This window comes from Hylobates moloch, unplaced genomic scaffold (genome assembly GCF_009828535.3).
Source record: "Hylobates moloch isolate HMO894 unplaced genomic scaffold, HMol_V3 SCAFFOLD_21, whole genome shotgun sequence".
Lineage (NCBI taxonomy): Eukaryota > Metazoa > Chordata > Mammalia > Primates > Hylobatidae > Hylobates > Hylobates moloch.
In genome coordinates this window covers 24,045,091-24,065,965 of record NW_026652296.1, presented here as the reverse complement: position 1 = coordinate 24,065,965, position 20,875 = coordinate 24,045,091, and the positions used below count along the sequence as shown (strand labels likewise).

General features: G+C 43.3%; 1 protein-coding gene across 5 annotated transcripts in view; it reads right to left on the bottom strand.

The window, feature by feature from the left end:
• NDRG3 (NDRG family member 3) overlaps nucleotides 1-20,875 on the bottom strand; it is a 97,097-nt gene that overhangs the window by 27,882 nt on the left and 48,340 nt on the right. For 4 of the 5 annotated variants that reach the window (XM_032141828.2, XM_032141829.2, XM_058432907.1 and 1 more), the window contains 5 exons: nucleotides 10,939-11,044; nucleotides 9,749-9,869; nucleotides 6,624-6,686; nucleotides 4,735-4,795; nucleotides 2,744-2,830 (listed from right to left, as the gene is read on the bottom strand). In XM_032141828.2, the coding sequence (XP_031997719.1) occupies nucleotides 2,744-2,830; nucleotides 4,735-4,795; nucleotides 6,624-6,686; nucleotides 9,749-9,869; nucleotides 10,939-11,044 (438 nt within the window). Of the gene's footprint in view, nucleotides 1-2,743; nucleotides 2,831-4,734; nucleotides 4,796-6,623; nucleotides 6,687-9,748; nucleotides 9,870-10,938; nucleotides 11,045-19,146; nucleotides 19,224-20,875 lie in introns of all 5 variants that reach the window. The other variant, XM_058432906.1, reaches the window with a different exon arrangement.

Below are 20,875 nucleotides of genomic sequence, written 5' to 3'. Positions count from 1 at the left end.
GGAGTGATTCATTCATTTCATTCAGTAAGAAAAAGAAAATGCAAACTATAGACTAGGAGAAGCTATCTGAGACACATGTACCCAGCACTCAAATGCAGAATATTTTTTAAAGTGGGGAGGGGAATGAGGGTGAGGGCAAAAGACTTGAACAAACACTTCACAAGAGGATATTCAAGAAAAAATGCTTGACATCACTGCCCCTTAGGTAGATGCAAATTAAAACCCAGGATTGGCCGGGTGCGGTAGCTCACGCCTGTAATCCCAGCACTTCAGGAGGCTGAGGCGGGTGGATCATGAGGTCAGGAGCTCAAGACCAGCCTGGCCAAGATGGTGAAACACCGTCTCTACTAAAAATACAAAAATTAGCCAGGCATGGTGGTGGGTGCCCGTGATTCCAGCTACTCGGGAGGCTGAGGCTGAGAGTTGCTTGAACCTGAGAGGCAGAGGTTGCAGGGAGCTGAGATCATGCCACTGCACTCCAGCCTGGGCGACAAGAGCGAGACTCCGTCTCAAACAAATAAACAACAACAACAACAACAGGATTATCTATCTATAAGCATAGCTTAAAATTTAAAAGATGATGTAATTAAAAATTCTTATTTTAATGACTACAGCTATTTTGGTAATGGAAAACAAAAACTAATATCACAAATAAAACTGCTTGTCTTTTACTAAAATTAAAAGTACTTATAATATCAAATGTTGGTGATGTGGAGCAACTGAAACTTTCACATACTGCTGTTGTATAAATGGTTAAATACTTTGAAGACATTTTCATTTACTGTATTTTTATTTTTGTTTTCTTTGAGACAGAGTCTCACTCTGTTGCCCAGGCTGGTGTGCAGTGGCACGATCTTGGCTCACCGCAACCTCTACCTCCTAGGTTCAAGCAATTCTCCTGCCTCAGCCTCCTGAGTAGCTGGGATTACAGATGTGTACCATCATGCCCCACACCCCAGATAATTTTCATATTTTTCATAGAGACAGGGTTTTGCCATGTTGGCCAGGATAGTCTTGAACTCCTGACCTCAGGTGATCCTCCCACCTCGGCCTCCCAAAGTGTTGGGATTACAGGCTGAGCTACCATGCCTGGCCTTGGTCAAATACTTTGGAAAACTGTTTGACAATATCTACTAAAGCTAAACATACAAATGCCCTATGACCCAGCAATTTCACTCCTAGGTATAAACCCAAGAGAAATAAATGTGTATGTCTACTGAAAGACATAAGGAATATGCACAGCAGCTTTACTCATAAGATCCAAATAACAGAAACAACTCGTTCTGTGTATTCACACAATAGGTTACTAAAGAAAAGTTTAGAACTACTGTTAAATTGTAATTTTTTTATTATACTTTAAGTTTTAGGGTACATGTGCACAACGTGCAGGTTTGTTACATATGTATACACATGCTTTTTTTTTTTTTTTTTTTTGAGACGGAGTTTCACTCGTCACCCAGGCTGGAGTGCAATGGTGTGATCTCAGCTCATTGGAATCTCTGCCTCCCAGGTTCAAGTGATTATTCTGTCTCAGCCCCCTGAGTAGCTGGGATTACAGGCACCCGCCACCACGCCTGGTTAATTTTTGTATTTTTAGTAGAGACGGAGTTTCACCATGTTGGCCATGCTGGTCTCGAACTCCTGACCTCGAGTGATCTGCCCGCCTTGACCTCCCAAACTGCTGGAATTACAGGCGTGAGCCACTGCGCCTGGCCAAATTGTAATTTATTTATTTATTTATTTTTATTTATTTATTTTTTTGAGATGGAGTTTTGCTCTTGTTGCTCAGGCTGGAGTGCGATGGCATGATCTTGGCTCACTGCAACCTCTGCCTCCCAGGTTCAAGTGATTTTCCTGCCTCAGCCTCCCGAGTAGCTGGGATTACAGGCATGCACCACCATGCCCGACTAATTTTGTATTTTTAGTAGAGATGGGGTTTCTCCATATTGGTCAGGCTGGTCTTGAACTCCCGACCTCAGGTGATCTTTCCGCCTCCGCCTCCCAAAGTGCTGGGATTACAGGCGTGAGCCACTGTGCCCAGCCCAAATTGTAATTTAGAACTACTGCTATACACAACTTGGATGAGTTTCACAGACACCGTGATGAAAGAAAGAAACCAGACAGAGAATACATTTTCCGCCAGGCACAGTGACTCACGACTGTAATCCCAGCACTTTGGGAGGCCAAGGCAGGCGAATCACAAGGTCAGGAGTTTGAGACCAGCTTGGCCAATATGGTGAAATCCCGTCTCTACTAAAAATACAAAAATTAGCCAGGCGTGGTGGCACACACTTGCAGTCCCAGCTACTCGGGAGGCTGAGGCAGAAGAATCACTTGAACCGGGAGGTGGAGGTTGCAGTGAGCTGAGATCGCACCATTGCACTCCAGCCTGGGCGACAGAGTGAGACTCCATCTCAAAAAAGCAGAATACATTTTCTACGATTCCAATTTAACAGATAAAACTGTTTAAAAACAGATAAAACTTATCTCTGGTGACAACAGTCAGAACAGGTAATTTCTGGGAAGGAGAGGAAGTATCAATTATGAAAAGATACAAGGGAATCCCCTAGTGAGCTGGGAATGTTCTATATCTTGATTGGATGGTGATTTTATATGTAAACATTCTTCAAGCTGTATACTTAACATTTTTACCCTTAACTGTATATATACCTCAATGAAAAATTGGTAAGCTGTTTTGAGATGGGCCAAGACAAGCCGATGGACACCTTCATGTGGTACTTACTTTGGAAGCTGCCCAGTCAATCCAGCCTTTAGCGCAAGGGTCAACATTAATGAGCACAAGGCCTTCCACAAGCTCTGGATGGTTGAGCTGAAAGATGAGGCAAAGACAACAGTATGAAAGCTACACTCCCACAGTTCTTCTAAACAGTTGGAACATGGTTGATCAATTCTTACTTACATGGCTTAATGCCTCACATTTGAAAGTAAGACTACAAAGAGGGAGAACATGTGGAAAAATAGTTCTTGAAATCTGACTTAGCATCTGGAAACCAGTTTCTGGTTTTACTATCAAATTACTTATTTTACTGTCAAATTATCTTGTCTTGCAAAGATCTATATGCAGTTGTTCAATTCATGGTGGATCTTCCTCACTGGGAAAGTGCCCTTGGCACAAGCGGCTGCTCCACGCTTATATATCTTTGTTCTCGACAGGGGCTTCTAAAGTTTTTTTTTCTGAAACCACCTAAACAGTTTATATCATCCTCAGAAGACTCTCCTATCACTGACGACGTATTAGAAAGAAATAATGATAATAATGTCTGGCTGGGCACGGTGGCTCACGCCTGTAATCTCAGCACTTTGGGAGGCTGAGGTGGGTGGATCATGAGGTCAGGAGTTAGAGACCAGCCTGACCAACAAGGTAAAACCCCATGTCTACTAAAAATACAAAAATTAGCCGGGTGTGGTGGCGGGCACCTGTAATCCCAGCTACTCAGGAGGCTGAGGCAGAGAATCACTTAAACCCAGGAGGCGGAGGTTGCAGTAAGCCGAGATTGCGCCACTGCACTCCAGCCTGGGCGACACAGCAAGACTTCACCTCACAAAAAAAAATAAAAATAAAAATAAAAATAATAAAATAATAAAAAAATTTATAATAGGAACTCTAGCTCTCTAGCTTATTTAATTAATTAATTAATTTTTTTTGAGACAGAGTTTCACTCTTGTTGCCCAGGCTGGTGCAGTGATGCTATCTCGGCTCACTACAATCTCGGCCTCTAGGATTCATGCAATTTTCCTGCCTCAGCCTCCTGAGTAGCTGGGATTACAGGCACCTACCACCACGCCCGGCTAATTTTTGTATTTTTAGTGGAGACAGGGTTTCATCATGTTGGCCAGGCTGGTCTCAAACTCCTGACCTCAGGTGATCCACCCGTGTCAGCCTCCCAAAGTGCTAGGATCACAGGCATGGGCCACTGCGCCCGGCCCCTGGCTTACTTTTTTTCTCTGACTACGGTGATTACATTCATGATAGAAAATTTGATAAGCAGAGAAATTATAAAAAGCAGAAAATAAAATTTCACATTATCTTACCACATATCAATCCATTAATATTTTTTGGTACATTTTCTTCCAGTCCTTTCCTATGGCTATGAGAAACTTTATATCAATCTATATTCTAACTTTTTGGTTAACATTATAATGTATGCAAACCATGTATCATTATAAAGCTTTTCGTAAACTTAATTTTAATGGCTGTATAAAATTCCATTATAAGCAGCATCTAGGACTTGCTTTTTATTGATGACGTACTGTCCCTATTTGTGATTTTTCAGGTATTGTAAGTACAAAGCAAGGCTTTAAAAACTGACATAGGCCGGGCGCGGTGGCTCACGCTTGTAATCCCAGCACTTTGGGAGGCCGAGGCGGGCGGATCACGAGGTCAGGAGATCGAGACCACGGTGAAACCCCGTCTCTACTAAAAATACAAAAAATTAGCCGGGTGTGGTGGCGGGCGCCTGTAGTCCCAGCTACTCGGAGAGGCTGAGGCAGGAGAATGGCGTGAACCCGGGAGGCGGAGCTTGCAGTGAGCCGAGATTGCGCCACTGCACTCCAGCCTGGGTGACAGAGCGAGACTCCGTCTCAAAAAAAAAAAAAAAAAAAAAAAGAACTGACATAAGGCCTAGAATACTGCCTGGTCATCTAACAGAGCAGTAATAGCTGTGACCCAGGCACTGCCTCAAGGATGTTGAGGCTAATCCTCTACATACTTACTGCAAATCTGCTGAGGATGTAAGCTCCAGCTCCAACTCCAATTCCAATGATGCTTTTCAGGCTGTGAATGGGACATAACGACAATGGACAGAGTCAACTTCATTTGCAGGCAGCATTGCATAATTGAAAGCATACAACCTGGGTTGAAATCCTGGCTCTGATATTTATTAGATGTGAGAATTTGGGCAAGTGTTTTTTTTCTTTCCCCTAACTTTCTGAGCCTCAGTTCCTTATTATAAAACAAGGATCTCAGCTGGGCGCAGTGGCTTACGCCTGTATTCCTAGCACTTTGGGAGGCCAAGGCAGGCGGATCACAAGGTCAGCAGATCAAGACCATCCTGGCCAACATGGTGAAACCCTGTCTCTACTAAAATACAAAAAATTAGCTGGGCATGGTGGCATGCGCCTGTTAAAAAAAAAAAAACAAAAGCCGGGCACGGTGGCTCACGCCTGTAATCCCAGCACTTTGGGAGGCCGAGGCGAGTGGATCACGAAGTCAGGAGATCGAGACCATCCTGGCTAACACAGTGAAATCCCGTCTCTACTAAAAATACAAAAAAAATTAGCCAGATGTGGTGGCGGGCGCCTGTAGTCCCAGCTGCTCGGGAGGCTGAGGCAGGAGAATGGCGTGAACCCGGGAGGTGGAGCTTGCAGTGAGCCGAGACTGCGCCACTGCACTCCAGCCTGGGTGACACAGTGAGACTCTGTCTCAAAAAAAACAAAAAACAAAAAACAAAAACAAAAACAAAAAAACAAGGATCCCACCACCTACTTTCAAGTTGGTTTTAATGGTTAAATAAAATATAACTGAGGCCGGGGCAGTGGCTGACACCTATGATCCCAGGACTTTGAGAGGCCAAGGCAGGTGGATCACTGAAGGTCAGGAGTTCGAGACCAGCCTGGCCAATATGATGAAACCCCGTCTCTACTAAAAACAGAAAAAAAATTAGCCAGGCATGGCGGCCTGCGCCTATAATCCCAGCTAAATGGGAAGCTGAGGCAGGAAAATCGTTTGAACCCAGGAGGCAGAGGTTGCAGTGAGCTGCGATCGCACCACTATACTCCAGCCTGGGTGATGGAGTGAGACTCCATCTCAAAACAAATAAATAAATAAATATACGTATATATATGTGTATATACATATATATATACACACACACATATATGTACACACACACACACACACACATACATATATAAATATATATAACTGAAACCTGGGAGTTATCCTTGGTAGCTGTCAGTATCCAACCCATCAGCAAGTCAGCGGAGTCTACCTCCAGAATATATCCATCTATCTACTGCTATCTACTTCAATCATCCCCCAACAGCAGCATCCAGTACCATGCTATCATTATCTCTTGCCTGGACTATTGTTAATAGTTTAACTGTTCTCCCTGCTTTCTCTCTCTGATTCTTCTCCAAACCATTCTCTTCATAGTGAGATGAACCCTTTTAAAAAAATTTAAACAGCTTTATTTTTATTTTTTAGATACAGGGTGTCACTGTTACTCAGGCTGGAGTGCAGGGGTGGGATCACAACTCACTGTAGCCTTGAACTGCTGTTGTTAAGTGATCTTCCCGCCACTGGGCCCAGCTCAAGGTAGATTTTTAAATCTTCTAGGTCTCAGCGTGTGTGCCACCTTCCTAGAGAGGAATTCCCTAACTCGACTTACTAATGTAGATCCTGCCCTTATTCTCTATCACAATACCCCCACTGACTTATTTTATAGAACTTTATTATTTGTTTGCTTACTTGTTACCCCACTAAGCTCTAGGAGGACAGTGACAATATTTTTCCTAACCATCATATCCTCTGAAACAGACACTAAAGAATTCACCATAGAAAGTCAATAAAAACTGCATGAAAGACTGCAGAATGAACCTACCTTAGGTGGGTAAGAACAGGAGGCAGCATTTCAGCTAGCTCATCCATTGTGGGGTACTGATACCTGCAATCCAGAAGGATATCTCCTGAATTAGAAAGCACTCACAATTCCCAGTTGCTAGAACAGCTGGAAAGGTACAGAAGTCTTAGATAAAAGGCTGGGCGCAGTAGCTCATACCTATAATCCCAGCACTTTGGGACGCCGAGGTGGGCAGATCACCTGAGGTTGGGAGTTCGAGACCAGCCTGACCAACACGGAGAAACCTCATCTCTACTAAAAATACAAAATTAGCTGGGCGTGGTAGCGCATGCCTGTAATCCCAGATACTTGGAAGGCTGAGGCAGGAGAATCGCTTGAGCCCGGGAGGCGGAGGTTGCAGTGAGCGGAGATCATGCCATTGCACTACAGCCTGGGCAACAAGAGCGAAACTCTGCCTCAAAAAAAAAAAAAAAAAAAAAAAAAAGTCTTAGATAAAAGCATTTCCTTTTACCAAAGGCTCAAAGGAGGTGATGTGGTACCTGAAAATGATGGCATATTGTGTAACTCTCTACAACTGCCATGCTAAGGAGACAGTAAAAGAATCCACTGTATCTATATCCTAACAAGCAGCCCTTGGGACCAGAGGGTGCCACATGAAAACAACTAGTAACATGGTTCTCTCTTAGGGTATTTCCAAACCTCTAACAATCTCTTCAGTTGGAGTCCAGGCTCAGTAAACCTCCGGCAGTAAGAGTCAACTCAGAAAGTGGGTCTTGGTCTACTGCTATATTTAGGCAACTAAATGCAAAAATAAACAAAGCTTTTCTAGGTATGGGCACACAATTACAAACCCTTAGCATGAATGCTTATTTGTTTCACTTAGGCATAGAATAACATAGTTATTTTTAAAAATTTATTATTATTATTATTAATTTTTTAAGAGACATGGTCTCACTCTGTCACCCAGGCTGGAGTGCAGCAGTGAAATCATAGCTCACTGTAACCTTGAACTTCTAGGCTCAAGCTATCCTCCTGCCTCAGGCTCCTGAGTAGCTGGGACTACAGACGCATGCCACCATGCCTGGCTAATTTTTCAATTTTTTTGTAGAGATGGAGTCTCGCTATGTTGCCAGGGCTGGTCTTGAATTTCTAGCCTCAGGTGATCCTCCTACCTCAGCCTAACAAAGTGCTAGAACTACAGGTGTGAGCCACTGTGTCTGGCATGGTTATTTTATTGTATTTGAATTTGGTTCATAATATGAACCATCTGATCCTAAGATGTTCGAGCAGGCCCAGGAACAGACCCAGATCAGAATTCCTAGAAAAGTAGTAAGCATCTGACTGGGAGCGTTGGCCTGTAATCCCAACACTTTCAGAGGCTGAGGCAAGCAGATTGCTTGAGCCCAGGCTGATTGCTTGAGCCCAGGCTGAGGCAAACAGATTGCTTGAGCCCAGGAGTTCGAGACCAGCCTGAGCAACAGGGCAAAACCCTGTCTCTACAGAAAATAACAATAATTAGCCAGGCGTGCTGGCACACACTTGTAGTCCCAGCTAGTAGGGAGGCTGAGATGGGAGGATCACTTGAGCCCAGGAGGTTGAGGCTGCAGTGAGCCATGATCACGCCACTGTACTCCAGACTTGGAAACAAAGCACTATCCTATCTCAAGAAAAAAAAAAAAAAAGTATTACAGAATTGAAGATGGAATTGATCCTAAGATGACCACTTATATCTGAGGCAGGATCTGTTCTGCATCTGACAGGGAAGTCAGCCTGCCTCTGCCTGAACACTTCAGGGATGGTGTGCTGTGGAACCATTTGTCCACGAAATAGAAAAAAGGAACTGGATCCAAATCTTGTTGGATATAAACTGACCACTGGCCAATTTGCATTTTAGAGTCAGATTCTGGCACCAGACTATCTGGGTTCAAATCTTAGCTCTGCCACTTATTTGTTATGTAATGTTAGCCATGTTACTTAATTTTTCTGGGCCTCAGTTTCCTTACTTATAAAATGGGAATAATAGTAAACTTATCCCATAGGGTTGTGAGGAGTAAATGAGTTAACAAATGTAAAGCAATTAAAGCAGGGTCTGGAACACGGTTTGAGTACTATTTAAATATTAGCTATTATTTGTCTGCAATTGTCTATTTCCCAGCAGTCACTGGCCAAAGGCAGCTCTGGAGATGAGTGAAAGGAGAGGGGAAGAATTAGCATTCCACAGAATGTGTGCTCACTCCTCCTAAGGTCTTCTCAATAAGCACCCCGTCCAGGGAACAAACAGGTTAGGGAGCCTGTAACTCTGCCCTGCGAAGCAGACGTAGGAGGAAGATGAGAGTGCCAAAGCCAATCAATCACCCCACACCTCTATCTGCCAGGACAGCCTCTCAGAATAAACAGTTACACAGATCGTCAAATTTTATTACTAGTTTGAGAGCTAAGGATGGGGAGATGCTCCCAGGAAAGCTCAGAGGGAACTGAATTTGGGCCTAGGTAGTTGGGAGTTTTGAGGAAGGACACAAAAATGACAGTTTTTTTTTTGTTTGTTTTCTTTCTGGGGACAGGGTCTTGCTCAGTCATCCAGGCACTGCAGCCTCAATCTCCTGGGCTCAAGTGATCCTCCCACCACAGCCTCCCAAGCAGGCGGGACCACAGGTGAACGCCACCATGCCTGGCTGGCTAATTTTTAAATTTTTTGTAGAGACAAGGTATTCCTATGTTATCCAGGCTGGTCTTGAACTCTGGGGCTCAAGCAATCCTCCTGCCTTGGCCTCCCAAAGTGCTGGGATTATAGGTGTGAGTCACCACGTCTGACTAAAAAATGACAGCTTTCAAACAGATAAGGAAGGGAAAGATAAAGACAGTGAGGAGTAGATGTTTCAGACACTTATGCCTTGAGATTACAGGAAAGCAGGCACCTGCTATGGAGAGCCATTCCTGGATATGGGAAAACACACAGTTTCCCCCAAAAAACTGTACATAACAGTCCTCTCAGCCCAAGGAGAGAAAATATGAGGATGGTTGGTCAATAGGCATAACCTATAGACTGTAATAAAATCAAAGGGAAGCACACATCACTTCTCCCACTGGAGCTCAGCCAGTTGCTCTACTGAGTGCACGTCTCCCAGATGATCTTTTTATGGCCTTACCCTGTTGGGAAAGAGGGCGCACCTTCCTGCTGGCCTGGGGCATCCACATGACAGACAGCAAAGTGCTGGGTGATCTCTTGCATATCCTCAAAGTTAAAGAATGCATTGAAACAGGATTTATCTATAAGAATAAAAATACCCATAAGTCACAGGCTCTCCATATCTCCCCAATTTTCCTCTATTCAGTCAATGCCTATTATCACCTTCTTTCCCTGTTTTTTAACCACCATTCCACCAAAGTGAGGTGTCTGAACAATCTGTCTGATTCAAGCTGCCCTAAAGGCTGAATATAAGACATCTCATATTGAGATACATATTGAAAACAATTCTTAATTCTAAATAATGTCTGCAAAGTAAAAATTACTTTGTTAATATTTGGTGGTTTCCGATTATTGCACAAAATAATCTTACACCCATAATGCTGTCATTTCTCATGGACATTATTCCTCTATCTCACAAACAGACACAGATTATACCCCAAGAGCACAGGTAGAGTGAATGTCCTGAGCTGTTCACATTCACCACATGGGAGTTTGTCTCTTGGCAAAATTGCCAGGGTGCAGGGAGGGGCTGCTGCTTCCACTTCTACCCTCTTTGTATACCTGCTTAAATTACTTCTCATGCCAAGGCAGCTATAAAAGCTTTAACACTCAACTGTGGCCTCAAATGCAGGGCATCTATGAAAGCCAGAGCAGCGTGAAAGAAAACACATGTATGCAGACTCTGTGTGTCTATGGCTGGGGCTAGAATCTTACACTACCATCTAGAAAAGTCCACTTAAAGTCACTGGTGACAGGCTCTAGCAAGAATTCTTACTAATTAATTGAAGAGCTCACAACAAAGTTAAGTTCCAACTCTGAATTTTCTAACCTGAAACATATTAAAAAAAAAAAAAAACAAAGTACAGGCTTGAAAACAAGGATTTCAGTTCTACTTTCTTAAGCAGTTCATTGTATAATCTGCAATCCTTTAGCAGACATGAAGGCGAGATGTGATTCCAGTATCCCCAAAATACATTCCCCTGCACACTTCCCAGGAACTTTATACCATTAACAAACGTAGGAACAAGGAGGGAAAGTTACCACAGAGAGGGGAAAACCTCTGCTCTATTAGAATATTGTTGTTGTTTGGTTTTTAATATACAAAGATAAAGTATGATAAGAAGGGAAGGTGTAAAATAAAATACATACGGTTGAGGCCAATGTCATGATACGTTAGTATAACTGGTCTGTTTCCTTTGGGTAAGCCTCTTATAGTGACGTGGACCACACCATGAGTTGTTTCTATGTCATGTTCCTGTAACAAGAGAATGTAAGTTCTCAGAAAAAGTAGAATGAACTTCCCAGGATGCCAAAGTTTCACAATACCTGCTTTACCACCATTTCCCACTAGCTGGGGCAGGACACATTAATAAATTACATGTGGCTGGGCATGGCGGTTCACACCTGTAATCCCAGCACTTTGGGAGGCTGAGGTGGGCAGATCACTTGAGGTCAGGACTTTGAGATCAGCCTGGCCAACATGATGAAACCCTGTCTTTACTAAAAATAAAAAATCAGCCAGGCATGGTGGCACATGCACGTAATCCCAGCTACTCAGGAGGCTGAGGCTGGAGAATCACTTGAACCCGGGAGGCAGAGATTACAGCGAGCCGAGATCGTGCTACTGCACTCTAGCCTGGTGACAGAGCAAGACTTCGTCTCAAAAAATAAAATAAAATAAAATAAATGCATACCAGAGAGATGCTAGAGTATACATAATATTCCTACTTTCCAATTCTTCCAGAAAAATAAATAGGGAACAAAACACACCTTGTTATCTCCAAAGCTGACTTACGAGCCCAGGGATCTGTTGAGAATACATTTGCAATTGGCTATGGAAAGGAAATCAGCAAATTGGGTAAGGAGCCAGGTAAGACTTGTGGGGAAAAAAGGAAACGGAAAATATGAAGAAGTTGCTGGGTAAAAAGTCAGAGGTTTTGGAGCTTCTGAACACATGTTCAGATAATTTATAATGAATTTCAGTAGATAATTTCACCAGACACCTATGGGTGTATCTGCCTAGGATCTCTTCTTTCCTGGGAGCTGTCCTTCTGTGTCATCCACACGTTACAGGGGTGGGTCTTGGCTACCATGTTTGTGGAATATAAACTTACAGCCACAGCTTACTGGAGTCTGGGAGGCATCTGACCCAGGCTGGGTCAGCACCTTTCCCTAGGTATTTGTAATTGGAACTAAGAGATTTTTTTTTTTTTTGAGACGGAGTCTCACTCTGTCACCCAGGCTGGAGTGCAGTGGTACGATCTCGGCTCACTGCAAGCTCAGCCTCCTGGGTTCACGCCATTCTCCTGCCTCAGCCTCCCAAGTAGCTGGGACTACAGGCACCTGCCACCACGCCCAGCTAATTTTTTGTATTTTTAGTAGAGACAGGGTTTCACTGTGTTAACCAGGATGGTCTCGATCTCCTGACCTCGTGATCCACCCACCTCCGCCTCCCAAAGTGCTGGGATTACAGACGCGAGCCACCGCACCCGGCCTGTAATTGAAACTAAGAGATTCTAACTTCAGCTTGGCTCTCCTCTTGAAAAGAGGAATCAACTTGGGAGATTTTAGTAGGCATTTCCACTACTCTAATTTCTGGTGCTAGCTGTGTATACTTGTAAGTTCTAAGACATCCCTGGATTGCCTCTGGTTTAAGCTATATTGGGTGAGTTTGTACCCTCTACTCCTAAAAGATCTTAACCAAGCCAATAAGTTAAAGATGTAACCAGAGCAAAGCTCAGGAACTGAATAAAGCAGACAAAAGATGCACCGAGCTGCTGAGAGTAGATGCCGCACTAAGAGTGGTTGTGTGGAAAAAAAAAGAGACTACTGAAAAGTTAACTGAGATTTATTCTAGTCGTGCTCAAGTTTTACATTTCTCAAAAATAAAAAAATTACCATTCCTAGCCTAGTGAATTTCTGTTGATGAAGCCTGTATCTATCTCACAAAGTCTTACATTAGGTAACACAAGATTAACCCTGCCAATGAGAATCCCAAAAAAGGCAAAGGGCTTCCAGTTTAATTTCCTATCTAATAATGGACCTCATCAGAGCTTTGGTTTCTTCTCTGATGTGGGCCCCAGAAGACAATCTTAAGCTAATTGGACATCAGTATATCTCAAATTACAGGCCCTAGGCTGGAACCGATAGCCATCCCTATCAAATCAAACCATCTGTGACTCACTATTTCTGTTACTTTCTATTACTACTACCTCCTAGTCACGTCTATTCAAAGCCTTGAAAAATGAGTATAAGAAATGAAGACTAGAATCAGGTACTGTGAACTGTCTATGAAATAAAGTATGGGCCAGGCACGGTGGCTCATGCCTGTAATCCCAGTACTTTGGGAGGCCGAGGCGGGCAGATCATCTGAGGTCAGGAGTTCAAGACTAGCCTGGCCAACATGGTGAACCTCTGTCTCTACAAAAATACAAAAATTAGCCAGGCATGATGGCAGGTGCCTGTAATCCCAGCTACTTGGGAGGGTGAGACAGAAGAATCACTTGAACCCAGGAGGCGGAGGTTGCAGTAAGCCGAGATTGTAACACCACTGCACTCTAGCCTGGGTGACAGAGTGAGACTCTGTCTCAAAAAAATATAATAAATAAAGCATAAGGTTCGGATAGGAGGAAGATAAAGAATAACTTCCTATTTCTGTATTTCTCTTACAGTAATGTCAGACTTATTAAAGGATTCACTTCCCAACCCTGGTTCATTCATTAAACATCTATTTATTGAATGCCACTCTATGCCAGACCCTGGTCTGAGTTGTGGGGATAAAACAGTAAACCTGAGAAATGTGATCCCAGTCTTCACAGAGATTATGTTCTAGATAGGGAGGCACACAATAAACACAGAAACAAATCCACCCATAATAATAGCTTGTGATAGGTGCTATAAAAGAAACAAGTAGGGTGCTACGATAGAAAAGTAAGAAGACATTACCTTCACTAAAAAGACAGGAAAATGGAAATTAAACTCAATAAAATACTATTTCATACATACTAGAATGGCAAAAATGTAGTCAGATAATGCCAAGTGGTGGCCAGGATGCAGAGAAATAACTAAGAACCAACATATACTGTTTTTTCTGTTTTGTTTTGTTTTTGAGACAGAGTCTTACTCTATCGCCCGCCCAGGCTGGAGTGCACTGGCATGATCTCAGCTCACTGCAACCTTCACTTCCCAGGTTCAAGCAATTCTCCTGCCTCAGTCTCCCAAGTAGCTGGGACTACAGGTGTGCACCACCAAGTCCCACTAATTTTTGTATTTTTAGTAGAGATGGGGTTTCACCATGTTGTCCAGGCTGGTCTCGAACTCCTGACCTCAAGTGATCCACCTGCCTCAGCCTCCCAAAGTGCTGGGATTACAGGCGTGAGCCACCGTGCCCCACAAGAATCAACATATACTGTTGGTAAGGCATATAAACTGGAACAACTACTGGGAGAATACTTTGGTAATTTCTAGTAAAGTTAAGAGGTGTCTACCCTACAGCAATTTTACCCTACAGCAATTTTACATATAGATATAATCTAAGGCTGGGGCCTTAGATTTCTGGTGCTAGCTGTATGTATTTGTAAATTCTGAGACATCCCTGGATTGCCTCTGGTTTAAGCTATATTGGGTGGGTTTGTACCTTATACCCCTAAAGGATCTTAACCAAGGCAGTGGTGGTGGCTCATGCCAGTAATCCTAGCACTTTGGGAGGCTGAGGTGAGAGGATCGCTTGAGCCCAGGAGTTTGAGACCAGCCCTGGCAACATAGCGAGACCGCATATCTACAAAAAAAAAAAAACCATTAGCCAGGTGTGATGGCATGTGCCAGTAATCCCAACGATTCGGGAGGCTGAGGCAGGAGAATGGCTTGAGCCCAGGAGGTCAAGGCTGCAGTTAGCTATGATCACAATACTGTACTCCAGCCTGGGTGACAGCAAGACCCTGTATCCAAAAAAAAAAAAAAAATATATATATATATATATATATACACACACACACATATATATATTCTAAATAAACTATCAAACATGGTCATATACACAAAAGGACATGTGCAGAGATGTACGGGTGACCCTCAAACAACACAAGGGTTAGTGGTGCCAACCCACTGTATAGTCGAAAATCCACATATAACTTTTGACGCCCCTAAAACTTAACTACTAATAACCTACTATTGACCACAAGCCTTACTGATAACATAAATAGCTAACTAACACATATTTTGTATGTTATATTATATACTGCAGGGGTCCCCAACACCTGGGCCACAGACTGGTACCAGTCTGTGCCCTCTTAGGAACCGAGCCGCACAGGAGGAGGTGAGTGGCAGGTAAGAGCAAAGCTTCATCTGTCTTAAGAGCCACTCCCCATTGCACTGCCTGAGCTCTACCTCCTGTCAGATCAGCAGTGACATCAGATTCTTATAGGAGCATGAACCCTATTGTGAACTAAGCATGCAAGGGATCTAGGTTGTGTGCTTCTTATGAGAATCTAATGCCTTATGATCTATCACTGTCTCCCATTACCCCCACATGGGACCATCTAGTTGCAGGAAAACAAGCTCAGGGCTCCAACTGATTCTACATTATGGTGAGTTGCATAATTATTTCATTATATATTGCAATGTAATAATAGAAAGTGCACAATAAATGTAATGTGCTTGAATCATCCCAAAACCATCCCAAGTACGTGGAAAAATTGTCTTCCACAAAACCGATCACTGGTGCCAGAAAGGTTGAGGACCACTGACATACTGTATTCTTAGAATAAAGTAAGCTAAAGAAAAGAAAATGTTAAGAAAATCATAAGGCAGAGAAAATATATTTACTATTCATTAAGTGGAAGTGGATCATCATAAAGGTCTTCATCCTTGTTATCTTGTTGAGTAGGCTGAGAACAAGGAGGAACAGGAGGGGTTGGTCTTGCCATCTCAAGGGTGGCAAAGAAGGAAGAGGTGGAGGAGGCGAAAGGGGAGGCAGGCACACTTGATGTAACTTTACAGAAATACATGGTAATTTGTCTGACTTTTTATGCTCTCATTTTTCTAAAAATGTTTCTATACAGTACCAATCCTTCTCTTCCACTGTTTACTTTAGTTAAAGTGTGCGTATCACAGAATAGTTCCTGACATAAAAGAAGTGAAAAGCAGTCTTGAATAACTGGAACCCTTCCGCCAGGCTGTCTAATGTCAATTTGTTTTCTGGCACTGCTTCTTCTACATATTCCTCATTGCCTGGCACTGGTTCAGACGCATTCATCTCCATCAAGTTGTCTTCTGCTAATTACTCTGGTGTGGTGTCTACTAGCTCTTAAATTTCTCCAAAATCCGTACCTTGAAATCCTTCATCCTATGACCTACCTTTTTTGGGTCATATTCATAATCTCTGTAATGATCTTTGATTGGCTCTGTTGTAAATCCTGTGAAGTCATATACAACATCTATACACAGTTTTCTTCAGCAGAAATTTATTGTTTTCAGCTTCATGGCTTTCAAGGCCTTTTATTTTTATTTTCCTTTTCTTTTTTTGAGACAGGGTCTCATTCTGTCACCCAGGCTGGAGTACAGTAGCGTGATCTCAACTCACTGCATTCTCTACCTCTCAGGCTCAAGCGATTCTCGCACCTCAGCCTCTCAAGTAGCTGGGACCGTAGATGCATGCCACCATGCTCAGCTAATTTTGTACTGTTTGTAGCATCGAGGTTTCGCCATATTGCCCAGTGTTGCGGGAGGTCAGGGACCCCGAATGGAGGGACCTGCTGAAGCCGTGACAGAAGAATATAAACTGTGGATTTCATGGACATTTGTTAGTTCTCCAAATTAATACTTTTATAATTTCTTATGCTGGTCTTTACTGCAATCTCTGAACATAAATTGTGAAGATTTCATGGACATTTATCACTTCCCCAATCAATACTCATAATTTCCTATGCCTGCCCTTACTTTAATCTCTTAATGCTGTCATCTTCGTAAGCTGAGGATGTATGTCGCCTCAGAACCCTGTGATGATTGCGTTAACTGCACAAATTGTTCGTAAAGCATGTGTGTTTGAACAATGTGAAATCTGGGCACCTTGAAAAAAGAACAGGATAACAGTGATGCTCAAGGGAACAAGGGAGATAACCATTAGGTCTGACTGCCTGGGAGCTCGGCAGGACAGAGCCATATTTCTCTTATTGCCAAAAACGGGTAAGAGAAATATTGCTGAATTCTTTCTCCAGTAAGGAATATTAATAATTAACAGCCCTGGGAAAAGAATGCATTCCCTGGGGCGGGGGCGGGGGCGGGGGGTGGGGCGGGGCGGGGTGGGGTTGGGGGGCGGCTCTAAAATGGCCGCTGTGGGAGTGTCTGCCTTATGCAGTTGTAGATAGGGATGAAACACGTCCTGGTCTTCTGCAGCGCCCCCAGGCTTGCTAGGATTAGGAAATTCCAGCCTGGTGAATTCTAGTCAGACCAGTTTTCTGCTCTTTAACCCTGTTAAGATGTTTATCAATGAAACTTCATCACCAATTCTAGTTTCACCCTGGCCTTGTGACCTTGCCCTACCCATTTGCCTTGCGATATTTTATTTCCCTTGAAGCATGTGATCTCTGTGACCCACACCCTATTCGTATACTCCCTCTCCTTTGAAAATCACTAATAAAAACTTGCTGGTTTTACGGCTCAGGGGGCATCATGGAACCTGCCGACATGTGATGTCTCTCCCGGACACCCAGCTTTAAAATTTCTCTCTTTTGTACTCTTTCCCTTTATTTCTCAGACCGGCCAACACTTAGGGAAAATAGAAAAGAACCTACGTTGAAATATTGGGGACTGGTTCCCGATAGCCTAGGCTGGCCTTCAACTTTGTTTTTTTTTGAGATGGAGTTTCACTCTTGTTGCCCAGGCTGGAATGCAATGGTGTGATCTCGGCTCACTGCAACCTCTGCCTCCCCAGTTCAAGTGATTCTCCTGCCTCAGCCTCCCAAGTAGCTGGGATTACAGGTGTGCATCCCCACACCTGGCTAATTTTGTATTTTTAATAGAGATGGGGTTTTACCATGTTGGTTGGGCTGGTCTCAAACTCTGACCTCAGGTGATCCACCCACCTTGGCCTCCCAAAGTGCTGAGATTACAGGCGTGAGCCACTGTGCCTGGCTAGCCTCGAACTTCTAAGCTCAAGAAATCTGCTTGCCTTGGCCTCCCAAAGTGCTGGGATTGCAAGTGTGAGCCACTGCACATGGCCTCTGGCTTTTTCTTTTTTTTCTTTTTTTGAGATGGAGTCTTGCTCTGTCGCCAGGCTGGAGTGCAGTGGCACAATCTTGGCTCACTGAAATCTCCGCCTCCCGGATTCAAGTGATTCCCCTGCTTCAGCCTCCCAAGTAGCTGGACTACAGGTGTACGCCACCATGCCTAGCTAATTTTTTGTATTTTAGTAGAGATGGGGTTTCACCATGTTGGCCAGGATGGTCTCAAACCCCTGCCCTCGTGATCCGCCCACCTAGGCCTTCCAAAGTGCTGGGATTACAGGCGTGAGCCGCCGTGCCCGGCAGCCTCTGGCCTTTTCTATAACAACAATGGCATCTTCAATGATGTAATCCTTCCAGACTTTTATGATCCATCTATTGGGATTCTCTTCCACAGTATTGACAATCTGTTCCATAAAGTACCATGTATAATGAACCTTAAACGTCCTTATGACCCCCTGATCTAGAGGCAGAATCAGAAATACCGTGTATGAGGGCAAGTAGACCACTTAGACAGCTTCAGTATTTAACTCAATACTGAAGTTCTGGGGTTCTGGGTGGCCAGGGGCATTGTCCATATCAAAAGAACTTTGAAAGGCAGTCTTTCACTGGCAAGGTATTTTGTGACTTCAGGGACAAAGCGTAGATGGAACCAATCCAGAAAAAGTGTTCTCACTATCTAGGCCTTCTTGCTGTACAATCAAAACACTGGCAGCTGGTGTTTTTCATTTCCCTTCAAAGCTTAGGGGTTTGCAAGTTTAAAGATAGGGCAGTCCTGATCATAAACCTGGCCGCATTTACACAAAATAGAGTTAGCCCATCCCTTCCTGCCTTAAATTCTGGTACTCATTTCTCTTGCTTACTAATATGTCCTTTGTGGCAGGTTTTTATTTTCCCCCCAGAATAGGGCACTTTTGTCTGCATTAAAACCTGTTCAGGGCCGGGCGCAGTGGCTCACACCTGTAATCCCAGCACTTTGGGAGGCTGAGGCTGGTGGATCACCTGAGGTCAGGAGTTTGAGACCAGCCTGGCCGGTATGGCGAAACCCCATCTCTACTAAAAAATACAAAAATTAGCCAGGCATGGTGGCGGGTGCCTATAATCCCAGCTACTCAGGAGGTTGAGGCAGGAGAATCACTTGCACCCGGGAGGCGGAGGTTGCAGTGGGCCAAGACCGCGCCATCACACTCCAGCCCAGGCAACAAAAGCGAAACTCTGTCTCAAAAAAAAAAAAAGATTTAATATTGCATCTTTACATTTGTTTACATTTCTCTCAACCACGAATGGTGCCATGTATGATCTATAAGTGTGTGCATAAGTTTTAACTTTTTGTAATTGATTTGTGTATATTTTATGTTAGTAAATGATAAAATAGACTAATGTCTACATATAGTTTATACAATCATGACGTACCTGACTTTTTCTGAATGTTTCCAATAGTTCTAGGTTATATAATTTGTGAGTTTTTTTTCTTTTTCTTTTTCTTTTTTTTTTTTTTTTTTGAGACAGAGTCTTGCTCTGTCACCCAGGCTGGAATGCAGTGGCCCGATCTCGGCTCACTGCAACTTCCACCTCCCGGGTTCAAGTAATTTTCCTGCCTTGGCCTCCTGAGTAGCTGGGACTACAGGCACACGCCACCACACCTGGCTGATTTTTTGTATTTTTAGTAGAGATACGGTTTCAACATGTTGGCCAGGCTGGTCTCAAACTCCTGAACTCAGGTGATCTGGCTGCCTTGGCCTCCCAAAGTGCTGGGATTATGGGTACAAGCCATCCCGCCCCGCTGTGGGTTTTTTCAAATTGCTACAAATCTCCAAAAGCTTTCTTACTGTGTGTGGTGGCTCATGCCTGTAATCTCGGCACTTTGGGAGGCTGGGGTAGGAGGACTGCTCGAGCCCAGGAGTTTGAGACCAGCCTGGGCAAAATGGTGAGACCCTGTCTCTACAAAAAATTTTTAAAAAATAGCCAGGCCTGGTGGTGCATGCCTGTGGTCCCAGTTACTCAGAGGCTGAGGTAGGAAAATCACTTGAGCTACAGTGACCCGTGTACTTGCCACTGCACTCCAGCCTGGGTGAAAGAGCAAGACCCTTTCTTAAAAAAATAAAATAAATAAAAATAAATAAATAAATCCAATTTATGTATTGAAAAGAAAAGCCATGTATAAGTGGACCCATACAGTTCAAACCTGTGTTGTTCAAGGTTGTATAAACATCACAACCTTCTCTATAATGTCAAAAAAATTGGAAACAGCCCAAATATTCATCAATAGGGAAATTAATAAATGAATTACGATTTATTCATATAATGACATACAGATAAAAATAAACTAGAATTATTAGCATTAATACACACAGAAAATCTTCAAAAAAAAATAATGTAGAAGAGCAAGATGCAAAAGGATATATATTAAAAATATACCACTTATGCCAATATTTTAAAAGCAACACTATAGATTCTGTTTATTTATATATATGTATATATACATATACATACACATATATATTTAGAGACAGGATCTCATTCTAGTGCCCAGGCTAGAGTGCAGTGATGTGATCATAGCTCACTGCAGCATAGAACTCCTGGGCTCAAGCAATCCTCTCACCTCAGCCTCCCAAGTAGCTAGGACTACAGGGGCATACTGCTACACCTGGCTAATTTTTATTTTTTAGATTTCTTGGAGAGACGGGGTCTCCATATTTGCCCAGGCTGGTCTTGAATTCCTGGCCTCAAGTGACTGTCCCAAATCGGCCACCCAAAGCGCTATTACAGGCATGAGCCAGCACAGCCAGCCTATAACTAAAGTATAAAAACTTGGAGGAGAAACAAGGTACACTAACTTTAGAACTTTGTTTCCTTCTGGGAGTGGA